The following is a 26,453-nucleotide window of genomic DNA, read 5'->3' on the forward strand; positions in this document are numbered from 1 at the left end:
CCTTCCACATGTCGATGGCTGAGTTCGAGGGTCTTAAAAAGCCGTGCTACCTTTCGGAACGTGCGTTCGGTTCCCACTCCCTGCCCAATTAAAATCAGCCCTGGGTTGTTGTGTAGGGCAGTCAAGCGCTGAGGGACACGGACAAAAAAGGAAACAACATAATCTCCCCGCAATATCCTGTTGTGTTTCATGCTTAATTCGCTTGTTGTTTTAGTTTATTACATTTTTTCTCTTGCGTCTGCATAAATATTAAAAATATATCCAGCGAGAGCAGCCATGTCGTGGTCCTAGACTCTGATATTGTTCTGTCTTGACGGAGACCGACCCGGTGCATTTCCAAGTGTCTCAAGGCTACGCTGCGAGCAACAGAGTTCAGAAAATATCCCTCTAAACCGCCGAGGCTCTGTTAAGAGAAAAGTGGCGAGAGTACAGCATTGTGCACTTTATTTGGTTTGTTTGGCATCGAGTTCTGGTCAGACGCTGGAGAAAAATCTGCCCATAAGCAGTTGTTTGTTTTGAATGTTACTAGATATCGTGTTGTTATAGGATGACAAATTCTGTCTGCGGTTCAAGGACTAAATTAACTAATGCCACCCTGTGTATACGCAGAATTTCAGAGTAATAATTTTAAGGAAGATTTAGCATTTTTACAAATTCAAACGCAGCTTGGATGTGGTGAATTACGCGCTGCCCGTTGTGAGTGTAATATGGTTTTGTTATGACAGTTCAGTCACAGTATTAAGACTTTTACGAGCACAATGCGAGATGATTTTTAATTAACATCTGATAAAGTAAGAGGTTTTAGCGATTTAAACCCACAGAGAAGAAACTTGCCGTAGGAGGATAGATTAAAAAAAAAAAGTGCTAATCATGTGCAAAAGGCGAGAAGACCCTGAACCACCCTCTTATTTCACAATGATAAAACGCACACACATGAATGCACACGTAGACAAACACCAAAACACACGCACACACACACACACACACACATGCTGACACACACAGTTAAGCCACTTGTTGAAGGAAAGTTGGATGTTGAGGCCCGCTGGAAAAAGCGTGGATCATGGAATTTCCTCTTTTTTCACTGGTGTGAAACCGGCTAACATATATATTTAGATTTACTAGACTGATTTTTGGAAGAGAGCGGCGAAATCCCTCTGCAGCAGACGTTGAGACACACAACGCAGGCGACTGCCAAAATGCCGTGTGTTTTCACGGGTAAATGGAGTCTTTTGTGAGCAATCAGCTCAGGTGCAGGAGATAAAACAGGGAGCGCCATTAGCTAATTAAAACTGAGGTTCAGCACATGACCCGACTTTTCCTCTGAATGCTGCCTGAAACTGGAGCTGTCTGGGCGCTGGGTGCGGGTGGAGAGTGACGTTGATATTAATGTGGTTGTGCCCATATGATCCTCTGACACGCTCGTCCGTCTGGACAGTTTAGAGGCTTCAATCTGAGTCTAGCTTCTGAACCACAGTGGCCCGTAGCTGCTGGATCTGCTGCACGGAGCTCAGTTCTCAAAACCTCCTGGAGAGAACCTTGACATGCTCAGACATACATGTCACTCACTTTTCATGAAATGAAAAAACACAGGAAGATTTTTCTTTGACTGCTCTGTTCTGCACTTTGGTCAACATTTTTAAACGTGCTTTAGAAATAAATCGACGCTGACATTCACATTTATGAATTTTAAAAAGATTTACGTTCTCCTGAGTTCGACGGCCGTTTTTATGCCCAATGTGCTGACACATCCAATTTAGAGGGCGAGGCATGTGTATGGTTCATTTCAACTAATCAGGGTCAATAGGCGAGAAAAGGCCACTGATTTAGCATGTCAGGACTAACTCCATGCTTAACAAACAGAGCTCCTAAGGTCTGTAAAGTTGGCAAAGCATAAAAAAGCCTTAATCAGGACCAAATAAGTAACTGGCAGAGATCAGCGTTCAGCATTTAACATGAAGGTCCAGAGCCTCTGCTCTTTATTAAATCATTTTCAGCATTAGCTTTGTCAGTCATTCCCCAGACAAATGAGCTCATCAGGTAGCTACACATCTAATTTCTTTCTACACACCCATAATCCCATCCTGTAGCTATCATCTTTGTGCTGTCAGATCTGCTGCGCCGTTTGGCAGTCCAGTCGTCATGCTGTTAGTAACGCAACACTGTCCATATGTGATATTCGCATGATGAAACTGCTGGCGGAGGGGCTCTGCCACTGATGTTTTGGCATAAAAATGAAAGCCCTGGATAGATGAATGTTGCTTGTTTTCCTTGTAGAGTGGACCAGGCCAACTTCTTGTCAGGCCGAAAAAGTTTTCCAGTCAATCTCTCGCAGTAATGTAGTCCAGTACTCAGCAACCCTCCAGTTCAGCGCCCCTTCCCTCCCCCTGGTTCTCCCGATATCTGCTATTTAGATCTGAAACTGGGACTGTTTTTATATACCCTACAAGCTCTTCATTAAGGAACGATTCATTTAATAGTCGTGATTGTCTTTACCAACTACAATTTTGACAGAATGATTCCATAATTGACATTAAATGTGATACGTATTTAATAAGTATTAGGTATGGGTTTAACCTAATTTGTTAGTCAGAATGTAGTGAAATATATTCTATTCAGTTATTTTTTTATTGTTTTTAAATTGTATTATTAAATGATCTAAAAGTATTTAAGGATTATTAAATTAGAGTTAAACTATCAAAGTGAATATGTGAATGATATAAAATAAATAATAATAAATATTAAAGTTAAAAGTAAAAGTTAATAAAAAAAGAAAAAGTTTCTGGCTGTCTGGTTTTTGATTAAAATTTTAATTCTAACAAATTTATCCTTTAAAAGCAATATTTTATATATTTTTAGTATGTTTCAAAACGTTTGTTTTACTTTTTTAACTTTCTCAAAGTTTCAGCAGCTTTCTCTTTCTATATGCGTGATGTTCACTGGCTTGTCAAAATCAGTATGTTGTTAAGATGTTGCACAACAGAGAAGGAGGTTTTTCTCTCAGCCCAGTCATTTACTCTATTCCAGGTTTGGGAACTTTTAGAACTTTTCTTTTTCTTTGTCAGGTTTCAAATATAAAATGAGTCAGTGGATTCATCTCCCATGATTTATAACTTTCCTGTATGTAAACTTCATGTAACATATATGCCAACGTACAGTGGCAGAGAGAGCTCAATGCACTGCAGCTTAACAAAAAACACAACAGCAATCACCAGCAAATACTAACAATCATTGCAACTAATGCAAGAGTGATGGACCCGAAGTCCAAAACTTTATGACCTTTGGAGTTGTTGATGTTCATTACTCATTAGTGATGGTGGAAATAAGTGTAAATGTAACTTATCTACATAATCTATTTATGTATTTTAACATTATGATCTAATGGTTCCTTAGAAGCCCTGTGCTTATTATTAGCTTGCTAATTCAAATGATCTGAGGAACTAGTTGTGCATTTTGGAGCTTTAATTGTTTTGCATTGTGGGGTCCCCATGAAGCACTTCTGTTATCGTTTGGACTACTAGTGTTTGCATTTGCATTGGCTTTGTATTTGACATTTTTTTTGCTTTCGTATTTTCTTAATTTGCAGTGCATTGAAACCTCTCGGTCAGTATGTCCACAGCTGCAGACCTTGAACTGCTAGTGTGGACGATTTGTAACAAGACTGTCCTCATAAATCATGTCTTTTTTTCCTCTTTTTGCCGTAGTTTGCAGTAGAAGGTCTCCTATTTGGTTACACACTAATGTGCATGTCTTATGGAGGGAGGACAAAGTGAACTCCCCGAATTGACTTCTTATTTGGGTTCCTTCTTCAATGTCTCCGACATCCGACACAGTTGGTGTGGCAACATTTTCTCATTGTACTTGTCGTATTTGAGCGACTTCGCTTTTAAAAATATTGCCAAAAACTTAAATTGGTATAACGCACACATCGTGGGCTGGGGGAGCATTTCTTCGCTGCTCGAGTGAACTCAGGTTGCAGAAGGTCAGCTATAGCTACCTTTAACATCCCAACCAGGTATCAAAGCGTGCAGGATTTGCTACATCTGATACACTTTAATTGCATTTGTCTGGAATGCAGTATTTTGAGTTCCCCCATTTCCTCAACATTTAATCACACTCTGGTATCGGAAACCCGAAGACCCAGGGCTGCGGTCGGTCATACATTGCACAGAGATTGTGTCATAATTGTACCTCATCCAAAACCTTAATCAGTTTAACCTCTCTACTGAACCAGATCGGTTTACGAATACATGAGAGATATGAGGCTGGGGTGTGTGCTTGGGGTCTCCATCATATTCAGGGGGATCCAAACACTGTTCATGCAGCAGAAGAAGGATAGATGGATGGAAGAGTTGCGGGATCTCTTTCACGAGTCCTCCCTTCCACGGCACTGCTTTCTGCCTGTATGCCGTCATGGACCATGCGCATTATTTGCATCCAGACGTTTCTTCGCGACAGTCAAACAGATAATTATGGCCATGGCCATTTTATGAGGCAGAGACATAACAGGTCCTTTCTCCTCTGAGGCTGCCATCGTCGCCAAACCCCTCACATTCACACACATCCTCGTTTTGCGCCAGATGTATTTGTGCCACGGCCACTCTGCAAACAGACCAAACCAAACCAGTTGGCCAGTCGTGTGTGTGCACTCTGTGTGTGGGGAACAGAGGTAAATCTCTTAGTGCATCCAGATATTTGTTTTTATTTTTTGCTGACTTGTCAGTGTTGCATAGGTCACTGCATACAACATCTACTCCCAACCGCCTTCACATCGCCAACCAAACAAGCAAATAAGAGGGACATTTATACACACCGGGGACTACTTTAACCTCAGAACCACAGCACAACCCCAGGGCCACCGTATCCTTTCACCCAGCCAGGCGCACACACCACACCAGCGTAGCCTGGACCTGAAGCTGATATATATGAGAAACTGAGTTGCTACCGTACAGAATAAACACTAAGAGAAGTATGGGTAAATTATGTAGCGAAAGACATGTTTACGTTTAGGGTGTCAAGTTTAAATTATGCACCGCGGTGTTCTGCGGTTTGTGTGCCGGGTTTAATTTGGATGTTTGAGAGAAGAAGTGAAGGCTGAAAGAAACGGAGCCAGACAGGCAATCCGGCTCCACTGATGTCATCCCAAGAATGACACTTTATGCCCAGAATTCATCACATGGCATTATGCATGATAAGTGATTTGGTATGCGCTGAATGTGGACTTCTTAAAGGACGCCTGTTGCGCACACAGCACACAGTGTTTGATATAGGGCGACCAAGAGAGTTTGTGTATGAGTCCAGATCTTCAGTGTGTTCTTAAAGACAATCTTGAGAGCAAGAAAGTAAATAAAGATCCAAATGGAAACATTAAGGTGCACGCATGTCGATACACGTATTGTGATGCTGATTAGCACATACAAACAGTAATGCACACCATAGCAATATATTAGACAAAGAAAGAAAAGAAATGGTAGGACATCTAAGGACACAGTGTGCAAGATGATCCATTTTCTTATTACCCTATTTTATGATTGTTTGACCCAGCAGAGTTGGCGCTCTGATATTTAAGCTGGGATTTACCTCTCCCCCGTAGAGTTTTACGTCCCAATGAGCTGTCTCCCGAAACAGGCTGTCTCTCTAGCTTTTAGTTCACTTCTAAGACCATCTGTTTCACGTTCAGCATGTTCAGCTTTGGATTGAGTTTAACATCAATGTGAAAAGGTTTATGCGGGGTTTAGAACCAGATTGGTTTAGTTATTGGGGCAGAATTACAGTAGAAATAAGAAGCCTTTAAATCTGAGTTTTGTTTTCTCTGTGTTCTACCAGCTTCTTCTAACAGCCTTTCATACTTTTTCACTTTGTCATTTGCACTGCACTGCATGTCAGAGGCAAAACAAACAAGACATCAATACCATCAGTTTCAGTTTTAAAGCAATGAGGCCAAGAAATTTGAATTAGTTCACGCATGATTTAAAGTTCAGTCAGGAAATAAATAACTGTATATGGGAAGAATGCGCCCGCTCTCTAATGAGCAAATTGTAAGACCAGACTCTGTCTCATATTATAGCTAAAATAAACATTTGTCTGATGAGAAATGTAAAGGAAGTATTCCGTAAATTTGAAAACGTTTACCAAAGAATAGCCGTGAATGGTGGAACATTGGGATATTTGCCGTTGGCGTGTTGCATGAGCCCGTCGTAATTTCACAGGAATGGGGAGTGGCTTTGCGCTCGAATATAAGAGTTTTCCTATAGGACAGTAAACAGAGACATGGAAGTATACGCTAAATTAATGAAAACAAATAAAGAGCTATACACTGAGATGTGGTCAGTTGATTTATTGAAATGTGGATATATGGTGATGTGCTCGCTGAGAATGCTTGAGCCGTGATTGGATGTGACACGCCGAATGTCAAGCACAGCCTGATATATTGCAGCCAGCCACATCCACATCACTGGAAACTGGACCCTGAAACCCGCAGAGAGTAGAACAGAGCGAAACCCTGGCACGCAGAGGAGTGAACAAATCTAGGGGCACCGTGGCATCGCAGTTGCACCACATTTCTAAGGCAAACGTTTTTTTACCCAGAAGGCTTAGTGGTCTGGTCCCCCTCCAGAGCGTTGCACAAATGCACTCTCTTCCCCTTCACCCTGCTTGGGCTTTTGTGTTGATCAGAATGCCATGTTGACCTATTGTTTCATTTCACTGGCATGTTTTCTGTCTGAATGTGATAGTATTTCTGGCATAAAGGTATTTGGCTTGGCAGCTCGTCGGGCTTCTGCAGTGTTTAATTGTTGTCACGTCAGAGTTATAGAGGCTCCCTGTGTACGCTACAGTAGGCGCGAGCCTTTAGACGGCTGTGTCAACTCTTGCATTGTGTGGAAAATGACTAACTCGCCAGAAAGTAGCTATTATTTATAAGTGTACGTGGTACAGGAACGCTTGTGATTCACTGAGTCAGGTCATCACATAAAAATTTAAAGTCTGCAGGCCGGTTTTAAAAAATACGTCCACGTTATCAGCTGAAACAACAAAAAGGGAACGCAACAGAGAACAGTGCCCCTGTTACCATAAATATTAAAGCACAACTATTCTCTGAATCCACCGAGATTCTATCTTTAAAAGAAAAATAAACCAAAAACACATTCATGCTGTTAGAAAACAGCTACTGGCTATGTACTTTGGTTTCCTGGCTCGATGCTTTGGTTTAACGGTGGTGGCTTTTTTCCCTTCAAGAAAACGAATGGTTAATGTCCAGAGATGTGGTCAGAGCGGTGGTGTCTTTCGACACCTGTGGCGATGTCCAAAGATGCCAATTGGTCCATTACTAGCCGCCTTAATAAACAAAAAGGAAATGCAGCCACAAGTCAGGCCAGTCGGGTGGCACATTTCCTTGGACGGTTTTCGCCCTGGGAGGTTTAGTAGTGTGTGTGTCAGGTAGGAGCAGATGTAGACAAGGCAAACAAGCAAAAAAAGAGAGCAAGAATACTGGACCAACTGTGGTGAAGTAAAAATGATTGATAATAGTGGTCAAAGCACAGGCTAATGGATTATCACCAAAGACCACACGGGTTCAATTAAATGTAATGCTGTCTTTACCGGTTGCCTATTGGTATCTATCAACCAACGCAAAATGGAGACATTGTGGTATAGAACATCCGATTGCAGAGCAAGAGGAGCTTAGCGGCAGAAGGGGGTAAAAGGGAGACAGCAAGAGAAAGCGAGAGTGAGAATGGAGGTAGGTGTGAGTGAAAGGCGCTGAATGGTTTGAAGGCCGAGTGTCAGAGGACGCCGTAGCTCATGGCCCTGTCAAACAGGATCCTGTATTGACTGCCAGTAACATCAGTCCAGGCGCCGGCTCGGGACACAGATCATGTTTAGGATTTTCATTGCGTAACCTCCAGTCTGTCTTTTTCATGGCGGGTTCGGATTTCGTGAATGGGTTTATAATTAATGCCTTGACGGTTACTAATGGCTGTGGCCCGGGACACTTTGTGTTGCACTCTAATTAGCCGTTATAAATGGTTACGATTGCCGAGAGCATAAACGCGCTGTCGTGAGATAAAGTTCGATGTGAGGCGTTACCCGTCCCCTCGCTGAAGTGAACGTCTCAAATTCCTCTCATATTCAGGTGTATTTGAATGCCAGAAGTCAGTGTCAGTGACAATTAAATGGGAAATTGACATACTCGTGCATACTAACATCTCTCACTGGCTTTGTTGACATAGACTCCACTCTCTTCAGCCAATAATTAGGATAATAACCCAGTCAGAATAAAATGTCTTGCATGACCACCTCAATCAGACCCAATCTGAAGGAATTTTCTATTGAATTGCGAGCAGTGGAATTACTAATAATAAACATGGAAATGCCTGATCCGATCATTTCTCTCTGGGTGGAATTGACTCCACACATGCCTGACATGGAGTAAGAATCAAGTGACATTACAAGTTTCCAAGAGGAACAGAAACATTGTGGTAGCAAAGCCTGGAGTGTGTATGAGAAGTTAACCAAAGCCATCTAGGTTCATCTGGGTCATCCACTTCTTTTAAATGTATTCAGTGTCGTTGATAAGTAGTTGGAAGAAAGAAAAATGTACACGATGCTGGCACATTCAGCCCCCTGAGAAGCCTTTATATTAATGCGATCTGATATATGATCTGGTGTTTGTTATAGCCCGTTTCAAAGATAACTCCGCTGCCTCGTGCTCGTACAGCTGAGTGTAAAATACGTCAGTGTGGAAATGATTTGACACCCCGAGCCTTTGCCCAGAAAGAAAATAAATACGCTGTGTCAATTTAACTGGAATTACATTTGGTTTTCTGCTGAGGCCGCTCCAACACACACAATACACATCTTCTTCTTAGTCAGACCATTTCATGTCTTTGAGAACGTGACCCTGTTTTCCTTTTTCCTCCCTGCTTGGTGAACCGGTAAACCCCAGGCTGCCGGGTTTTTAAAGGAAATCAACTCTTTGCTTTCTAATCCGACGCAGGGCTGCAGCGCTGGTGGACATTTGAATGAAGGCCTCTGAATCACAGCAGGTTAAGTGCTTCCATGAAAGCCCACTGTGTTGTGCATCCAGGCCTCGCGCCGTGCCAGGCCTCCACCGCAGGAACAGGGGTTCAGATCCATCACTGCACTTCCTCCTCAATATTCAGCAAACAGCCTGCGAGAGGAACATAACAGCTGGGCTGGCTCATTATGTGAGCAAGCCCCATTTAGTCATCATAGGAATGCTTCCTGTTGTGCCATCCGCATAGTTTTTAATCTGGCCCCAAAACTATTCAGGCATGAGTGCAAAATGGCTGTTAAGAACAATTTCTTTAGTCATTTACATGACTACTTCCTCCCACCAATTTATCGGCTGAGCTCTCGCTCTGTTTTCTTGTTCCTTCGCATCTGGACAACACTCCCTCCCACTTAGTCATTTGTTGTGTGTACTCATATCTCAGCGTTCATAAATCAGGGCTTCCAAAAAAATTAGGCAGAGCATATCAGGCGGTGGAGAAAAGATGTTTCACGGAGATGTGAAGGAAGTGTGTGTCAGTTAATTCCTCTTCTTGAGAAACAGCAAAAAGTCCTCCGCTAACTTTGATTCTAATTAAAGTCGTATTCGCAACAGATGAGGCTGGCTGCTAAAAGGGTCCCTATTCGCAGTGGAAATGATATGTGTAAACTATGTAATGCGAATGTTTTAGCCAAGCTGTGTTTAATTTCGTATCCTGACGAAGCGCATGAGAAACCTGCCTCTCCTTAGCTGTCTCGTTGAATCATATGGATATAATTTCATCCATTTACGTTTTTCTGCTCTTTGCTGTGGTTGCCACAGGGCATTTGGAAGCAGGCAGATTAAATGCACATGTTCCTTCATCCGCAGCCGGGGCACTCACAGCCTCCCCTCCGAACAGATCCTGAAGTGTTAGTGGTTTTCCTCGTTGGTCAGGACAGAGAAAGACACCTTGTGATAAACCAACTCATTCCCCTAAACGTTTCTTTTTTCTCCCCCTCCCGTACTTATAATGTTATACAATCTGCTTTTCACTATTGGCACTTTACGACATGTTTTATTTGTGTTTTCTTTTTCAATTGAAACTCTTTGCCCTCCGCCTTGTCTGTCAGGCGTGCCACTCAAGAAAGCTGGATGTCTTAGTTAAACCTAATCACAGGGACGGAACTGTTTCTTTTTTTTTTAGGGGGGAGGGAGGGGTCTGAACATGAGTAATGGCGAATTTCATACTAGTTAGCGAGCTAACAGTGAATTCTCTCCATCGTTAGTCAGAGGTCTGATCTACAATTACTGCCCAGAGCTAGAGAGGCTTGAAGGACATATCAAAGGATTCCCTGGCATTTCCAACAACCACAGAAAAGCTGAAAATCACAGAAAGAAATTGTCTCCTGGAGGTGTTGACCTTAGTTGCACGAACCAGAATCAGATATTATTTTCAAGAGAATAATCTCCGCGTAATTTGTGAGCCTCTCAGCATCTCTCTCCTTATGCCGTCCATTAAGGGTATATTTAATCAGATTTCTGTTACCCGTGTCAACAGCCGTACTTAACCCAACACCCCCGGCATAACGGCTGGTTTGTTTCCATCACCCGCAGCTCCTGCAGGTTGCTAATGAGCCGCTGCATGCGAGGAGAGTCGTACACTGCCGCCTTTTAGACCTGACACTGTTTGGCCTTTTCCCTGCCAGTCAGGAGTCATTTCCCATGAAGGCCTCAGGCGCGACGCACCTCCACCGGTCCGCGCACCGGGCCCGCGATCTGTCTGTTGTGATCAGCTGCCTGTCCAACCCTTTCAACCCGCTCTCGCCCGCTTCAGCCATGTCAGGACCCCGCTGTCGCCCCCAATGTTTGTAGAGCCCCTGAGCCCCCGCCCTCAGCTCTGAGACGATGTCGAGCACAGCTCAAGTCCCTCAACCCTCCCGGTGCCGTCCCCCTCGCGCGGCGGTCTGCTAGTTTACTCGAGATGGTGGTTTTCAGAGAGGAAAACTAAACATGTTTAAAGCAATTAATGTGATTAGCGCAGTCTAAAGTGTTTTCATAGGTAATGTGTGAGTTAGCGTTGATCCTGCGTCAGAAGACACAGCAGACACATCTCCCTGTTTACAGCACTTTAACCTGATTCCTGCATGAACGGTATTTTTTTATGGATGTTGTAGAACCTCACTGATCCATAGTATTTGCTTCTCAATGTGCATGTATTATTTTTAGAGGCTTTTATCGTCAACTTTTTTAACTTTGGTCAGTCTAGTAGGAATGAAAACACAATCTAGAATATATAATTGCCATGTGTCACTTTGGACTTAAAACCAAAATAAGACCACAGGAACACTGTTTATACGCTTTCACATCCCTCAGCCAGCACCAGCAGCAGCAGCAGTCGTGTATTTTATTTGACCCATACCAAATATCCAAAAATGAACTTGACAGCCACTGGGCTCACTGAATGAAGTCATTTAAACTTAACGCTGGCCACATTTGAGCATTTCAGATTAGCATTAAATTTTTCACGCAGGCCTCCTATTTAACGTCTATCTTTGTCCAGATGTGGCAGTGCCTATTTGTCTCCCAGCAGGCAGGAAAACTTCATATTGGAGCTGTCTCCCCGCAAGTCCCAGAGTAATAATATGCTCTACGCGATTAACACGCTTCCCTCAGTGGACCCCTAACTGTAATTTAGCCTCAAATTTGTACTGCGGAAAAGAAAGCAACGAAAGAGTAATTATTCCCGTATACGTAAATACATAAATTTGGCACATCAATAATAGCCGTGTTTGTTTTCCAAACTCGAGCTGCCCGGCGCCGTATTTCAGCACTTAGCGTGGACTGTGTCTGTCATGACTGGTACGGCAGCGCGGATGTTCCTCTGCGCTGAGATTTTTATTAAATTTTCCCACCGTCTCCGCCTCGCTCTTTTCCATCCAAAACATTTGACTGGCATGCCTCTGGAGTAACATGCTTCTGCCGTGCAGACATGTGTGTTGTGAACCCTTAAAAGACGTTTTCCATGGTTGTACGCTGACAGCATGTGTCTGTGTAATGTTGAGTGATATTTTTCCTCATCCCTCCTTTCAGTCCTCCCTACTGTCTGGTTGAGCAGTCAGACATTTCTTCTGCGGTCAAACGGCACATTTTCTGCATTTCTCATGAGCGCAGTTCTATTTGTCGCCTTGACCTTACATTTATCCAGTCACATCTAATTAGGTGGGCAGCAACCAGACTCTCGACAGTTTGAATTAAAATCGTTGCTCAGGTCTTTTATTTATTATTAGATTTAGATTTAGTTTTTTCTTCCTATAAATTGCAATTTTTATGCTTTAAGGTTCGGCTGATCAGGATTTTTTCTTTTATATAAAAAAGCATGTTTATATTTCTAAAATGAAGGTTTAAAAAAAAATCTTTTTTAAAAATGAGTGATCATATTGACATCAACAATATCCAGCTGTAGTGAACATACCGAGATATTAACATTTCACACTTATTTCTCTTTCAGTCGGTTTATTTCTCAGTGAAATCAACTTCACAAACTCAGTGGAATTTTTTAGTTTGCGACTTCTTGTACAAAGCCAACGTGACATTTAAGAACGAAGCATCTACAGTATCTGCTCACGGTGAAAGGAAGCTTTTGTTTCCAAACTCATCAGCTCAAAGGTCTTACAAACTTTATGAGGAGCTATGCGTTGCGGGGCCATAATTGGGCAGATTAAGACTCTCTCACTGAGCGACACAAGCGCGCGCGCACAAGCCCACAGATCAGCATGGTCACCCAAAACGTCTCTACCATGTCCGGCTTAGGTTTCGTCTATATTAAATGGAGCCTCAGTGAATAGAAGGGCCCTGCCTGTGCTGCGGGAGTGAATGAAGAAGACCAGGGATGAGCACTGAGCCTAGATGTAGCTGAAGGCCCATTAGAAGAATGGTGCCACTCTCTCCTTCGCCGTAACCCGACCTGTCGTCAGCAGGCTTCACTAAAGGTCAGAGTACAATGGACAGTGGAGACCGATGTGTCCCCGCAACAGGTTGTAGATGAAGTTTAATTTGATCTGAGATCAGCTCAGCCCCCAAAATTGGTTATTTTAGAGGATCTATTTGACGGTTTGGTTGAAACGTCAGTTTGTAGTCGTGTTTTTACAGGACTGAAATAATTCCTGTCTCTCTATCTGTGTTTTAAACCATGTGTTCTTGACAAAGTATGAAACAAATGCCTTCACAGATCAACAGACAAGTGGCTGCACAGATGAAGAGCTCTGACCCAAGCTCCTCTCTGTTGCACCCAGTGGAAGTCATGCCTCTGTACATTGTTTCCATGGTAACACTGGACACTTGTGTGATTAGTATAAGTGAACTATGTTTCCTTTACTATGACGGAGCTGTACACTTGGTGACTCTTCTTTACCCAGCAGTCTCAGTGGGGGGTCTTGACTCCCTCGACCAATCAGCTGTTTTTTTTTCTGCTTAAGAGCAGAAGCGGTTATGCGAGAAGCCTCATGAATCATTCACATGTTAACAAATCTGTGGTGCTCATTGGCTGAGTGGTTGGGATCAAATGAGCCAAGCTGGGTCGAATATGAGCTTGTTTACAGTCATTGTCACTTGTCAGTCTGATGCACTATAGGCAGCAGAACACGTCCCTCATGCTATGCATTACAGCCCATTTACCGCCGCTGTATGGCGCACTCCAGTTTCCAATACCATTTAGGTGGCAGCCTCGGAGCAGGTGTACTGTCACGTACGCTGCTGTTTTTTCAAATAGATGTGGTTTCAACAAAGGTCCTTGGACTGGCAGGGTAATTCAAGAGCCACAGAAACAATGCCCACAATTACACCACCCATATTCTTAAGCATTTAATTTCTACAGTGAGCTAGTGATCTCCGTCTGTGTGAGTGATTATAGCACTGCGGGAAACAGGGGCACTTAGTCCTGAGTCACACACATGCAGAACCCACGTTGTCTCAGAATTTACCAGCTTTGTGCTGATTGATTTCTTTTCTTCTCTGTGCATGCTTGCGGGCGTTTTGCCTGTTTCCATGTGTGGTCCTGTGCATACCTGACTCTGGTTGTCTTCGCGCTCTAATTCCTGCGTGTTGTTCTCCCTCTCCCGCAGTTCGAGGGATGCAACAAAGCGTTCTCTCGCCTGGAGAACCTGAAGATCCACCTGAGGAGCCACACAGGAGAGAAGCCGTACCTGTGCCAGCACCCCGGCTGCCAGAAAGCTTTCAGCAACTCCAGTGACCGAGCCAAGCATCAACGCACTCACCTGGACACGGTCAGAAGCTGCCTCTGCTCTCTCGCCTCCCAATGTTTCACCGGAGCGGATTAATGTTTAACCGGTCCTGGGCCAGCAGTTAAATAGTCTGGGTGGTCAGTGTGTGGCTTCGTAAAATGATGAACTAGTGTATACGTACTGTATTTAAATATGTCAGAAACAGGCTTCGTTTACTAAAATCCCTTCTAGGACAATTAAAACAGTTGTTATCTATCAGGTAGCAGTGAATGTCCCTACAGTCCCTACACATACAGTACAGTGTACAGTATGTGTGTATCTGGTGGATACTCATACTCCTCCTTTGACTTTACAACATTAAAAGCTGTACTGCCATTCAAGCCTCAATGCCCATTTCCACATCTTGACAGCGTTAAAGTTTAATTTGCTGTCAGTCACTGAAGCGTGTGGCATTCTCGCCCATTCTACTCCAGCAGTGACATGCCACAGATCATTAAACGATCAGTGCCATTAGGCCCCGTCGCAGCTTGCGTCATAACGGGCTTGGATTGGGGCAGTGAGCTCAGACAGAGCTTCGCCTGTTCCTCTGAGCCGCAGAGCGGGAAGGAAAGGTTGAGTCAGCCATCGCTGCCACTCGTCATGTCTCAGTAACCCCACCAATTTACCACCCACTTTATCACCATCCACACGCCAACACAGCTCGGGAGTAAATACGTTATTTCGCTCAAATTATGTACTTAAGTGACTTGGGCTATTTGTTTTCACTGCCATCGAAGGGAACTTTTCACTTTTCTCCTCTGTATTCACTTTTTTTTTTTATTACACTACTGTGCACTTTCTTTCCTTTTACCAAACCAGGCCACATATATGAGTACGGAGCAGTTCTTTGACCGCTTCAGAAATTATATATAAACAGGTGTTTATATGAATCCAAGTTCAGTGGATAGTTGTAGGTCTGCTTACATGGATTTATTTCGGCAGAGGCAATTTTATTTATGTTCCCTGAAATCACAAAGTCCAAAAGGTTTTTACAGTCGTATTAATTTAACCCTCATTCGGGAAAATGAGAATTCTTCCAAAAGAGAAACGAGATTGAAGTGAATAAATAAATCTGACTAATTACTTCCAAACATTTATTTTCCACATTTCAAGATAAAATAATAAACCCGTTTGTTAAAGAGGGTGTCCGTTTATTGAACATTGTGGAAATTAGTCATAATTCTTTGATTCAGGGTGTATAAGCGCAAAAATGAAAAAAGCCAGAGCGAATGAAACATGGGGGAATCGGCGCGGCTACAAAAAGAGGTGTGTACCACTCTCTATTAAAAATAAGCTCCTGCATTGGCTCGCCACCAGCACATCAGCTACATGTAACAGTCATGTGAATGCAGGCTTGTATTATTCTGTCAGTTAGGGATTTTCTTCCACCGCCCAGTCTTTCCACAGTAGGCCAAATGATACAGCTAATCGGGGACCTCGATGCTTACGGCTTCACATTAACGCCGCGCTGAGGCCTCCGCCGCGCCTGCCCAGCTGCCTGCCCTGCCAGAAACACTTTGGGGGAAAATCATTTTCAAGCTTTAATGATATTTATCCTACATAGAAGTTTTTACTCGGGGTTCTGCGCAGTATTGAGCACATTGCTTGGCAAAACAAACATGGCAGAGATGAGTGGCACTGCTAGCCACTTGGAATAACAATGAGTTAGTTAGAGAGCACGCTGAGGCTTGAAGGCAGAGCTAATAAAGACCTATATCCCCTTACACTTTAATGGTCACATTATATTTCTGAGGATGAAAAAAGAAAATGTTACTGTGAAGGGAAAAAAACAGCGAGCTACGTTTTAATGTGAAAAATGAGAAACGACGAAGAAACTCGGTGACATTTCTGTTACACTATCTGACTACATCTCCCTCTTTCCTGCCTGTATGTCAGCACGCGGACTGAAACACAGACTCATGGTACGGAGTCGTGCCCAGACATTATTCGACAGCCTCCAATGTAGAAAAGTTACCCTAGCGGTCCAATTTCCCGAATAACCTGCCACAACCAAGCATGCCTGATATATTTGTCATATTTATGCATCAGGATTTTTGAGGACCGTCCTCTAGTATTTATACATTATTAATCATGCAGTATTGATGTGTCAGTACCAGGGGAGCTGAGTTTTGTTACTCTGCTGACAGAAGGAAAAAAGGAGGGATACTCCACATTAAGCCACACGTGAAACACAATACAGCCCGATCAGCTTTAAATCTTTAATGACAAATAAACCACAACCCTGTCGTGATATTTTGGAATTGAAAGATTTAACAACTGACCGTCTTTTCTCTTCGTCTCTTTTCTGCTCTTCCCTTATTCTCAAATTCTGTGTCTGTCTCAGCGGAAAGGTAGGACTTTAACTTTTCTTTAAGGTTGAATATTCGTCTGCTTTTTCCTTTCTCTCTGTTGTTCTTATTGTAAAATTAGTTTTAGTGTAATTCGCTCCTATAACTGACGTGAAGTATCATCTCCGTCCTCACAGAAACCGTACGCATGTCAGATCTCTGGCTGTACAAAGCGCTACACGGACCCCAGCTCCCTACGCAAACATGTCAAGATCCACTCGGCCAAAGAGCAACAGGTGCGTAGAAAGGTAAGACGACCTGAGTCGGGAGGAAATTAAAACTATATGCACCGCTGTGGTGTAGTGAGTAGGATGTCGTGTTACCTCACAACAGCTGTTGTTTATCTTATTTTTGAGAATTGAACTTTAAGTCTACAGTACTGTGTTTCATGGTCATGGGAAAACATGTACATATGGATGGATGGACCCAGTGTGCTACAGTATATGGGTTGAAAGCAACCAGCACAGCCATATTTAAGTTGATACTGTAGGAATAGAAGTTGTACAAACAGCCTAGTTTATATAATCTGCCCCGTTCTGATCATCTACAGATCTATCTCGTTGGCTTAATTGAGGGATTTTGAGACTTTGGGATTTTGAGGGGTATCTTTGAGAATCATTTCCTCGACAATAGATCAGGTCTGACCACATTTCATCGCGCTCATGGTCAAAAGCCCATTCTTTCCACTGACTGGAAGCGGGTAAATAACCTAGAGAAAGGGCTCATTGTTGTAGAAAAGGGCTGGATAGTGGCAAGCTGGATGATGTGTTCCTTCGCTTTGCGTCGTAAAGGGAAACACATGTGTGCTTGTAGCATTGTTAATAAGCTGTAGTGTGGAATACCCCAGTGGCCAGATGTTATGGACAAATGTCAAACAAACGCTCTTACTCCACTCTTGGAGTGGGCCCAGAAAAAAAAATGGTCAAATGTTGCTGTGAAGAAAACAGAACCCCAATTACGTGTGATGAATGCTCTGCAGGGCACTCGCGAGGATGCAGAGGAGGACACGTACATACATATTTACTGATGTGTGTTATCTAAGCGTGAAATCAAAACGTGGAAGGTGCCAGCTGTGAACTCCTCTAGCATGTCCATGCTGAAAAGCTAAATCACTTCTGATTACAGGGACCAGATCTGCAGAACAGCTTAAAAGATGCAAGTCACATATGAGATTAGCTTTCCACTTGGCTCAGCGCTGTCGATGAACTCTGCTGGAGTAATCAGAAGGTGGATGTCATGAAGATACTGCTGAGCAATGCTTCCACCCAGTCCAATGTGAATGTGGAATTACTTTTTTGGAATAACAAAAGTCGTATTTGCAGATGGATGGATATATGGACAGACTGATGGACTCAAATGTTGGAATGATCACCACACCACTGTGCGGCCCTTCCTGTACAGTTGTATCAATGGATGAAACTGTTGATTAACTGTACACTTATAGTTATCACCTGTATATCTTTTGATTATATATTTATTTGTGTATTCTCTGATGTAATATATCGTAGTAACAGTAATTACATCAGATTAGTATACGTAGCACAGTGGTAGTAAGTAAATAAGTGAATCACATTGACCTTGTGACAATCAAGTGTTCCGCTGGGAAACCTTTGAACCTGGCTTCATGTGGATGTTAATCGGACATGTATAACCCACCTAGATCAGACCAGACACCCCCACCCCATAGCAATGACACTCCTTGTAGGTAGCAGCCTGACACAAACACAAAAACTGTTTAGAAACAAGCCTGATCCACAGAGGCCCCTCCCCTCAACCCATAGCACCCAAAGGCCCCCACTAACAACATTCTGTTTCTAGACACCACAGGACACCCTCAGAAGACACATGTCCATTCTCTGATGAGGCACAAGGGAGACCTACACAATTTTAGGAAGGTGGTCATAATGTTATGCCTGATCGGTGTGTGTAGAACGGTGGGACTAGGAGAAACAGTATTTCACACCTGTGTGTGCTTTTATTCACATATCGTAGAAGCAGCAATAAACACAACTTGAATCTCGGATCTAATTAAAAAGAGTTGCGCTGCAAAAACTAATTTCTACATGAAGTCTTATTATTGTCTTATTATATTAATTTTAATTAACTGAGTCTGCTGTGTCACACTATTGTTGTCTACTATTATTGATTCTCATTAATCTCTCTCTGATACCGGTGCCTGTTGGTAAATCCTCCGCTCTGTGTCAGTGTGTCTGTTCTGGCCGGCTATATTTCATGTTTCACGTTGGTTTAAATCTCGGCATCCCAGTCCCCGTCTTGACTTTTGATGCCGAATCTCCCGAGGGAAGGAAATATGTCGTTGTTAGTGGAGTCCTGGTGTGTACCTCAGCAACTGTAACATTTTATTACGGAGCAGTCCACTGATGTATACACCAGAGGTCAGCTGTTCCGCTGATCCATACGGCAGATGTCCTTTTCTCCAACTGACACAAGTTTCCCTTTGGTTTAAGTTTCTTCCTTGTGGCCTGTGATCGAATATCCAGCTGAAATGTGTCTTCACTTGTCCCCATTACTGTTGGCAGTGAGAGAAACAGCAGCAATCTCAGATTGGCTCTGAGCTGGTACAGTGATCACTTACCCAGTGTGTCTAAGGCCAAGGCATGACTCAAAAAGGAGCATTTGATTTTTCCTCTTGCTCTTCTTAATTTGCTCAACCACTGTTTTAAATTAACATCACAATCACATTACTGCAAAAAGAGAAAACAGACACAAAAAAAAATCATCCATTGAGTTGAGTTTATCATACAGACTAAAGCTGTGTTTTGTTCTCAGGTTGCGTAATCTTGCAGACCGGCTGGAGCTCTCTCTGGATTACTTCAAACATAAACACTTTCTGTTGATTCTGATCTCGCTTGATGTTTGTCCTCCTCAGCTTCGGCCCTGCCCTCACCTGGAGCAGGACGTCCTGAGTGACTGCCTGTCTATGCAGCACCTCCAGAGCTCCACGCCCTCGCAGCACCTGTACAACGGCAAGGACGGCCGTTCTCCTGCCATGGGCCAAGACATGTTCACAGGTGCACACAAGATGCTGGAGCTCCTTCCCCTCGTGAAGCCATTAAACACTCTAATATGTCAACTAAATAAGTCAGGTCTCTAGTTACATTTTCACTAAACATACCAGAATGGAAGTTAAATTTAGTGCAAATTAAACAAAAATGTCGACAGTTGCCCAAAAAAGTTAGAATCGTTTTGTTTTCGGACACGTTCCTCTTTTTATTCATACGTGTACAAATCAGTTATGTGTTTGGAAGAGATATACACATTATCAAGAATAAATCACAATCGTTTCGTGAGAAGAGGCGAAAAATATTTCATTCCAAGTCCATGGGCAACAGAGTGTACTTTGCTAAGTATTACCACTTAGGCATGTCATGTCATGTGAGACCAATAGTAGCACCATCCTCTGTGGTTTGAAAATGTGAGGGAAGAAACTGGCTGCGTCTCAAAGTATCGATGGCTGGGGAGCGTTTGTTCCAAAACAGAGGAGCGGTCCAGCAAGTGAGGTCTGACCGCCAGAAGTCCCGACACCTGGCAAAGCAATCACAGAGTCATTGGTGGTAATCAACAGCCATGTCAACATTCCTGCAGATGTATTGTGGTCATTCCGTGCTCTCAGGCAGTGAAAATCATACTTACAGAGCCGTTGGTCAAACATAAACAAGTTACACCACATAATTCATCTGTAATTGCTTATGCACATTTTGTATCAACATCTGAGCAGTTACGCTTGCTTCTCGGTTATTTAAGTTTATAAAGGAAGTGTTTAGTTTGTTTGGTTTGTGTTTCATAACTGCTGTATGTCATGTTAACCTGGGTTCCTGTCATGCGGAGGCTGCGAAAACCATCAGCAGCAGCTACAAATGGAAAGTTTATTCAAGCACATGTGGCCTTTGAACTTCCATTTCTCTCACTGATGAATCTGAACATCCCTGGACGTCAGAGTTGCGCTGGATTGGAAACAAGAAAGAGATAAATGGATTATAACTGTCTTAAAGGCAACAGAGATGCTCTGCATCTCCTTGTATTTATGGACACATCTGACCCTGTTTTCGGCCTGTACCCCATCCAGGCTCCCCGCCGCTGTCTGTTATTGTTGGTGGAACTCTGTGCACAGTTGACGGCTGAACGCTCCACTTGTCTTTGAGTGTCGAGCTGGGCCTCTGCGTCTTGGCTTTTTATCATCTGTCTCCCTCTGCCTCTGAGTGGACGTTGCTTGCTCTCTTGTTCTAAATGGCTTAAAACTCCCCAAGGTGCTCACTTGTGAGGTTGGCATTCAGGAGCTACATTTACATGAGTTTCACTTGGTTCCGGGGGCCAATAGGATGCATGGGAGACGTGGGGCAAAGTGGGCAGCATTCCCATCATTAACACTTGTGGAGCAGAAAATGAGTCATGCTTCCAGTCAGAGCTAAACTTGTTTTCCTGTTCACTACCTATAAGTCTGCTCTTATTCACGTGTCTGCAGCGCGGCTTACGAGAAACCCCTCTCTGTTTTATAGAGCGTAATTAAAGTGTTCCCTGATTAACCAGAGGAAGGACTCATCATAGCTTTAGTGCAGAGGTTTGCATGCTCCTCTTGTTATTCCTAATGGCTGATATACCTCTGCATCTGCTCTTCACACAGGGACTCCTTCCTGAACTCAACCGCAAGCTTCTCAGAGTCGACCCGCAACATTTTCAGAAAATAATCCTCCACTTAACGAGCTCCATCAAATCCTCTCCTCTCTGCCCCTCGCTGCAAGAAACTAGTGATGAAATTGAGGCAATCACGGCCATTATTTGTCGACTGTTTTGCCGGTGTGGTAGCAGATGTTGGGGCTAAAGGGGAAAACATTTAAGGTCTGTGATTGATGATTTGGGGATAATGAATCAAGCTTGTAGCCATTTCAGAGTGCTGTCAGATCAGGCCTCGGCATGCTTCCACTTGAGAACAGCTGGGCCTGGAAACTGCAAAACCAGGAGCACCAATCTTTTCTCTTCCTTTCATCTCCCCCTGTCTTCTGCTCTCGTCGCTGGTTAACTGCCCGAGACAGTCAGTGCGCCACTATCCTCGTGGATGCTGGGAAAGAAATTAGTCAGTAATCGGAAGATGGAAAGAGTACATTTATTGTGCAAAGAGAAGAACGGGAGATCGAGTCTCTCCTGACAAGACTTGATGTCTGCAGTGTCACATTTTTAAGTCTCTCCCCGCGGAGCAGCGTTTTGAAATGTTTTTGGAATTAAACTGCTGGAAGGTTGAAGGGTTGAAGTGAAACACTGCAGCAGATTTGTAGAGTGACACGTCCAAATAGCTCTCCAAAGACTTCTTGACGAATCTATACAGTGTTAAGAAATGAACAGGGCTTCTACGTTTTCTGTTTTTAAAATGAAATTTGGGTTTTAACATGCTTGTCGGAACAAACAAGGAATTTACAGACCTCAATATAGAAATAAATACATAGTTCGCAGCTTGAAACCGCACAAAAAGTTGTCAGGAAGTAGAAAGTAGAGTGTGGAATAGAGTCGGCAAATTAGAGCATTTTCTTCTTCTCTGTTCCACGTTTACTTCTTTTATTTCTTCTTAAATTACCTTCTGTTCAAAGTCACTGTTAAAAAAAAAAATACACACACACATATATATATGAGGTCTTAGTTATTGTGTAAGAAAACATTGCTGAAAATACAAACAAGGACAATGCCTGTGGCACCCCAAATGGTGTACACTAAATCACAAACAGGGGAAACACAGAACATTTTATTTTACAAAGCTCTTTTATTAAATGACGGTTGTCAAAACAAAATCCCGTTGCTGTGAAATGGCTTTTAATTGGCTCAAAGGAAAGACGGAGCGCAGGGCCCTAGAGCTTGTTTGGCACGTTTACTGAATTAGCTTTGTTTGTCTTTCAGGCCTGTACGCTGGCTCCAGCACCCCGCACCACAGCGCCCCGGTGGAGCTCCTCTCCGCCGCCCCCAACCCCACGTCCACCGCCGACCTGCCCTCCCGACAGCACCGCATGGACCGGGACCTCGGCAGCCCTCATCACTTGTCCCCACTGGCGGCCATGGATGGCGCGAGAGACGGGTGAGTCCCTCGCGGATGGGTGACACCGTAGGTGTGTTCAGATGTCGAGATGTGTCACGCTCACTCTGACGGCCCGGGTCACTGCGTAGGTTGGGGGAATAATAATAGTGTCAGCAGGGTGGGACGCATAAACATAGATCTAGTAATAGGGCACTGCTTTTGATTAATGAGAGGAAAATACACCAAAGCTGACTCGCCTGCAACCAGTCCCAAATACAGATATATATATATATAAATAAGTCAGTCACACCACGGTCGAGATATGTTTAAGTTTTCTAACTTGAGTTAGCAATAGCGCTAACGCTAGAGATGAGCAAGAGCAACAAAAAACGCCAGCTTTGTCTTAAACTGGGTCACTGTTACACTGTTTCCAAATTTGCTGCAACTATGCATGCTCACATATACACAAAGATCTGCCAAAAAAAAAAAAAAAAAAAATCTTCCTCTACTGGAGAAGCCATAAGAACAGTTTAGTGACATCTACTGGTGATGTTGGCAATTGCAGCGATTTTCCCCCTGCCCTCTCCGTCAGGTGCCGTAGCTGCTGTGTTGCCACTGACTTAAAGAACAAACAAAGACTCTCTGGAGTAAGTGTTTGGTTTGACTCTGCTGTAGAAACATAGCAGAACAATATGACTCTGTGGAGGAAGACACGCTCCCTGTGTGGATATAAAGTCCACAAATATTCCTAATTGCACGCGATTAAACACTAATAAAAACATAATTGCAAATATTCCATTACTCCAAATAGAACCACGTAAATCCTTCACTCTGGTCCTGTAAGACTTAGGCAGACATTGTCATAACACATTTTTCACCTTCTGCTTCCATTGTTTTCCACCTATTCATCATTTTGAATCCAGGGCGAACCCTCTTAGATCATGTTAGGTTAAGCCTTGTGGTCCTGCTGACAAACCCATTTGGCTTTCTTACTGGAAATAAAATCAACTTTTAAATCCCTGGGACGTCGCTCACGGAAAGCGGAGCAGCGCTGGTCACCGCACGGTCAGCGTGACACATCACAAGCTCTATTTTGAGAAGCCATGATTCAATCTTTAATGAGAGTGAAGTACCGAAGTGGGGGTGATATTATCTTTTGGGTGTTTTGTTTTGTGGGCGTTTTTTGCTTCTCCGGCTGAACCCTCCTAGTTTTATAGACCGTCATATACTACTTTGAATGAGACGCACAACAAACACAGACAATGAACTGTATTAATTATACCCCCTTAAAAATAAAATGACGCATCTTTCAGATAATTGTGAAAACAAGTACATCTGGAGACTTTAAACCATAACTATGAAGACTGTTTTATACTTTTTAATGAGTGCTTCGGTATTGCTCCATCCTGTGGTGAGAATCTGTTTTTATTTAACAGATTGTCACAGGATTTATTAATTAACTGTGACCAAACTTGTCTTTACAAAGCAGCCTGTTAGTGTCAACTACACAAACAGGCTTTTACCAAAACCTGCGGCTCTTAGATGTGCAGCTGCCTTGCTCAAGGACACGTCAGGGATGGACAGCTCTTTTTATGTATCTGTGTTTTTCCTGTGTGTGTGAGAGGCACAGCATGTTTCCTATTAGCGCAGATGATTTCCCCAGAGAGCCTGCATAGTGGAGTTTCATAGCCAGAGTGTCGTCAGGAAGCACAGTGTGTACTGTACTGAGCAATGTGTCTAAAACCAGGGAGGTAGAGAAGGAAAACAGTCCTTTACGCTTTAATAACATTGAGAAAGAGTGGATGGAACCAGGCATCATAAACTCTGTGTTACAAAAGTGATTGTGTTACATAAACATGCTTTCTTTTGACTCCGTGGTCTGCTCTTTGGGTGTATGTGTGTGTGTATATACACTTTAATTAGAGTATATACAACACAGGCGTATAACAAAAATGAGGTTTGATGTCTTTCTCTAAGAGCTGCGCGTACACGTGTGCTTGTGTGAGTGGAAGTGAGTTTACATATAATAGTCCTGGAAACTCACACGATTGGGGCGTGAGGTACAGCAGGCTGCTCGACGTCCAGCACAAACATCGGGCCGCTGCGGCGAAACGTCTGGACGTAAACGTCGGAGCGTCGCTCTGGGACGTCAGGGCGACCTGGAAGCATCTGGGAGACGGCGTGTTGTTTCAAAAAGCCGAAGGAGAGCGCTGTTGAAATCACTTTGCGGTTTCTGCGCCGTCTTTCTCGACAGCAATTATAAGAGTGAGGACACGAAGGGAAAGTGAAAAGGGCCTGAGCGGGGGATATTCAGGTCACAGGCAGGGTGACATATTTGATGCGAGACAGACTCAGTGGCTGTGGAGCATCTGATGTGACGTGTGTGTGGCTGCGTCTCAGTGAGAAATCCTCTTTTTTTCCCCCTCACATCTGTAACCTAAATCCCCAAATAAGTAATATCCCACAATTGTGTATATATTTGTTCTCCACCTTAGCTCCCACATACTTGTGATGACAACACTGCATTAAAATAGCAGCACTTGCCAAGTTTACAGGTTTCATCGAATCAAGATGTTGGCCCAAAAGTACTCCTGAATGCACACACACACACACACACATACACACACACACACAGTGTATCACCCTATCTGTTCATCACACCGTATGGGCGGAGGGCGGGGCGGGGGAGTCAGAAAAGCGAGCTGTGGCAGAGACCTGCAGCTAGGCTGAGCATGAAACGTCTACTTACATTTGCCTGAAGATGGAGCATTTGATTTACATGTTTAAAGGCTTGAGTATACAGGCTGCTGCCAAAGTCAATATCAGCACCGCACTTGTTTTTCCCAAACGGTTTAGCAGGACATTAAACATTTTGACAAAATTATCAAACTAACCTGCCTCCAGTGTGGCAGCCTCTGACCTCATAGCTAAATGTGTTTACTCTGGCTCAAATAGGCCATTTAGACTCTTTTTACTTTCTAAATACCAGTGTCATTTTTCTGAAGCTAATATTAAGATATGCCAGCTAAAATACCTCTGGCGATCGCCGTGGCACGAGCGCACGTGCCTCCGAGTGTGCGGGAGTGAGTGTATGTTCGGGGCCTCTGGCATAGAGATGGGCGGCCTGTGCTCTCAGAGAGATGGGTGGTAAATGTTGTCATTCACTGCCTCGGCTATATGTGCTTATATAATTGCGGAGGAAGGAGGGGGGGCGGGTTCTGCCTTTACCTGTGTATTGATATTAGAGCCCCTCTGCAAATATTAGTCTGGGGTGGTTTGATACCTCGGCAGTGATTGACACGGGCTAATTGAATCAGAGTGGCAGCACGGAGCTACGTTAAGAAGGGGGACGTTCACAACTTCGTAACCCTACACGGTCTGTCCCCCAGCCATTATCATTCTCCAGTGATCCAGAAAATCTGTGTCAATCTCAGGACCCAAACAAAAACACTTTTTGAGGTAGCATGCGATCAGTTTTGTAGTCCTGAGGTCATAATGTGTAGTCTGCAATTAACCCGTCAATACCGACGGTAGACGCTGAGAAAAGATTCAGACTGTGAAAATTCCTCTGAGGAGCACACTGATTAAATGTGGATCCCGTGTGTTTTGGCCACTTATCTCTCTGGGTCTTCAAAATGCTCTGAGTGCGTTCTTCACGCTGGAGCCTGCGGGGCTGGCTTAGCTTTAGCTTAGCTTTAACCGGGATGCTGCTGTCTGTCTTTCAGAGCGCTGTTTGAGTTCGCTAAACAGAACCAGAAGTGTTCCCACCGACCTGCGCCAAAGACGCCTCTGTCATCAATCAGAGGGGCTTAATG

General features: G+C 43.6%; 1 protein-coding gene across 2 annotated transcripts in view; it reads left to right on the plus strand.

The window, feature by feature from the left end:
* Nucleotides 1-26,453, plus strand: part of LOC125009324 (zinc finger protein GLIS1) — a 65,455-nt gene that overhangs the window by 31,907 nt on the left and 7,095 nt on the right. The window contains exons 5-8 of one of the 2 annotated variants that reach the window (XM_047587197.1): nt 14,113-14,274; nt 16,757-16,867; nt 19,510-19,651; nt 22,524-22,698. In XM_047587197.1, the coding sequence (XP_047443153.1) occupies nt 14,113-14,274; nt 16,757-16,867; nt 19,510-19,651; nt 22,524-22,698 (590 nt within the window). The remainder of the gene's footprint in view (nt 1-14,112; nt 14,275-16,756; nt 16,868-19,509; nt 19,652-22,523; nt 22,699-26,453) is intronic. The other variant, XM_047587198.1, reaches the window with a different exon arrangement.

The sequence above is a fragment of the Mugil cephalus genome, chromosome 6, assembly GCF_022458985.1.
Source record: "Mugil cephalus isolate CIBA_MC_2020 chromosome 6, CIBA_Mcephalus_1.1, whole genome shotgun sequence".
Taxonomy (NCBI): Eukaryota; Metazoa; Chordata; class Actinopteri; order Mugiliformes; family Mugilidae; genus Mugil; species Mugil cephalus.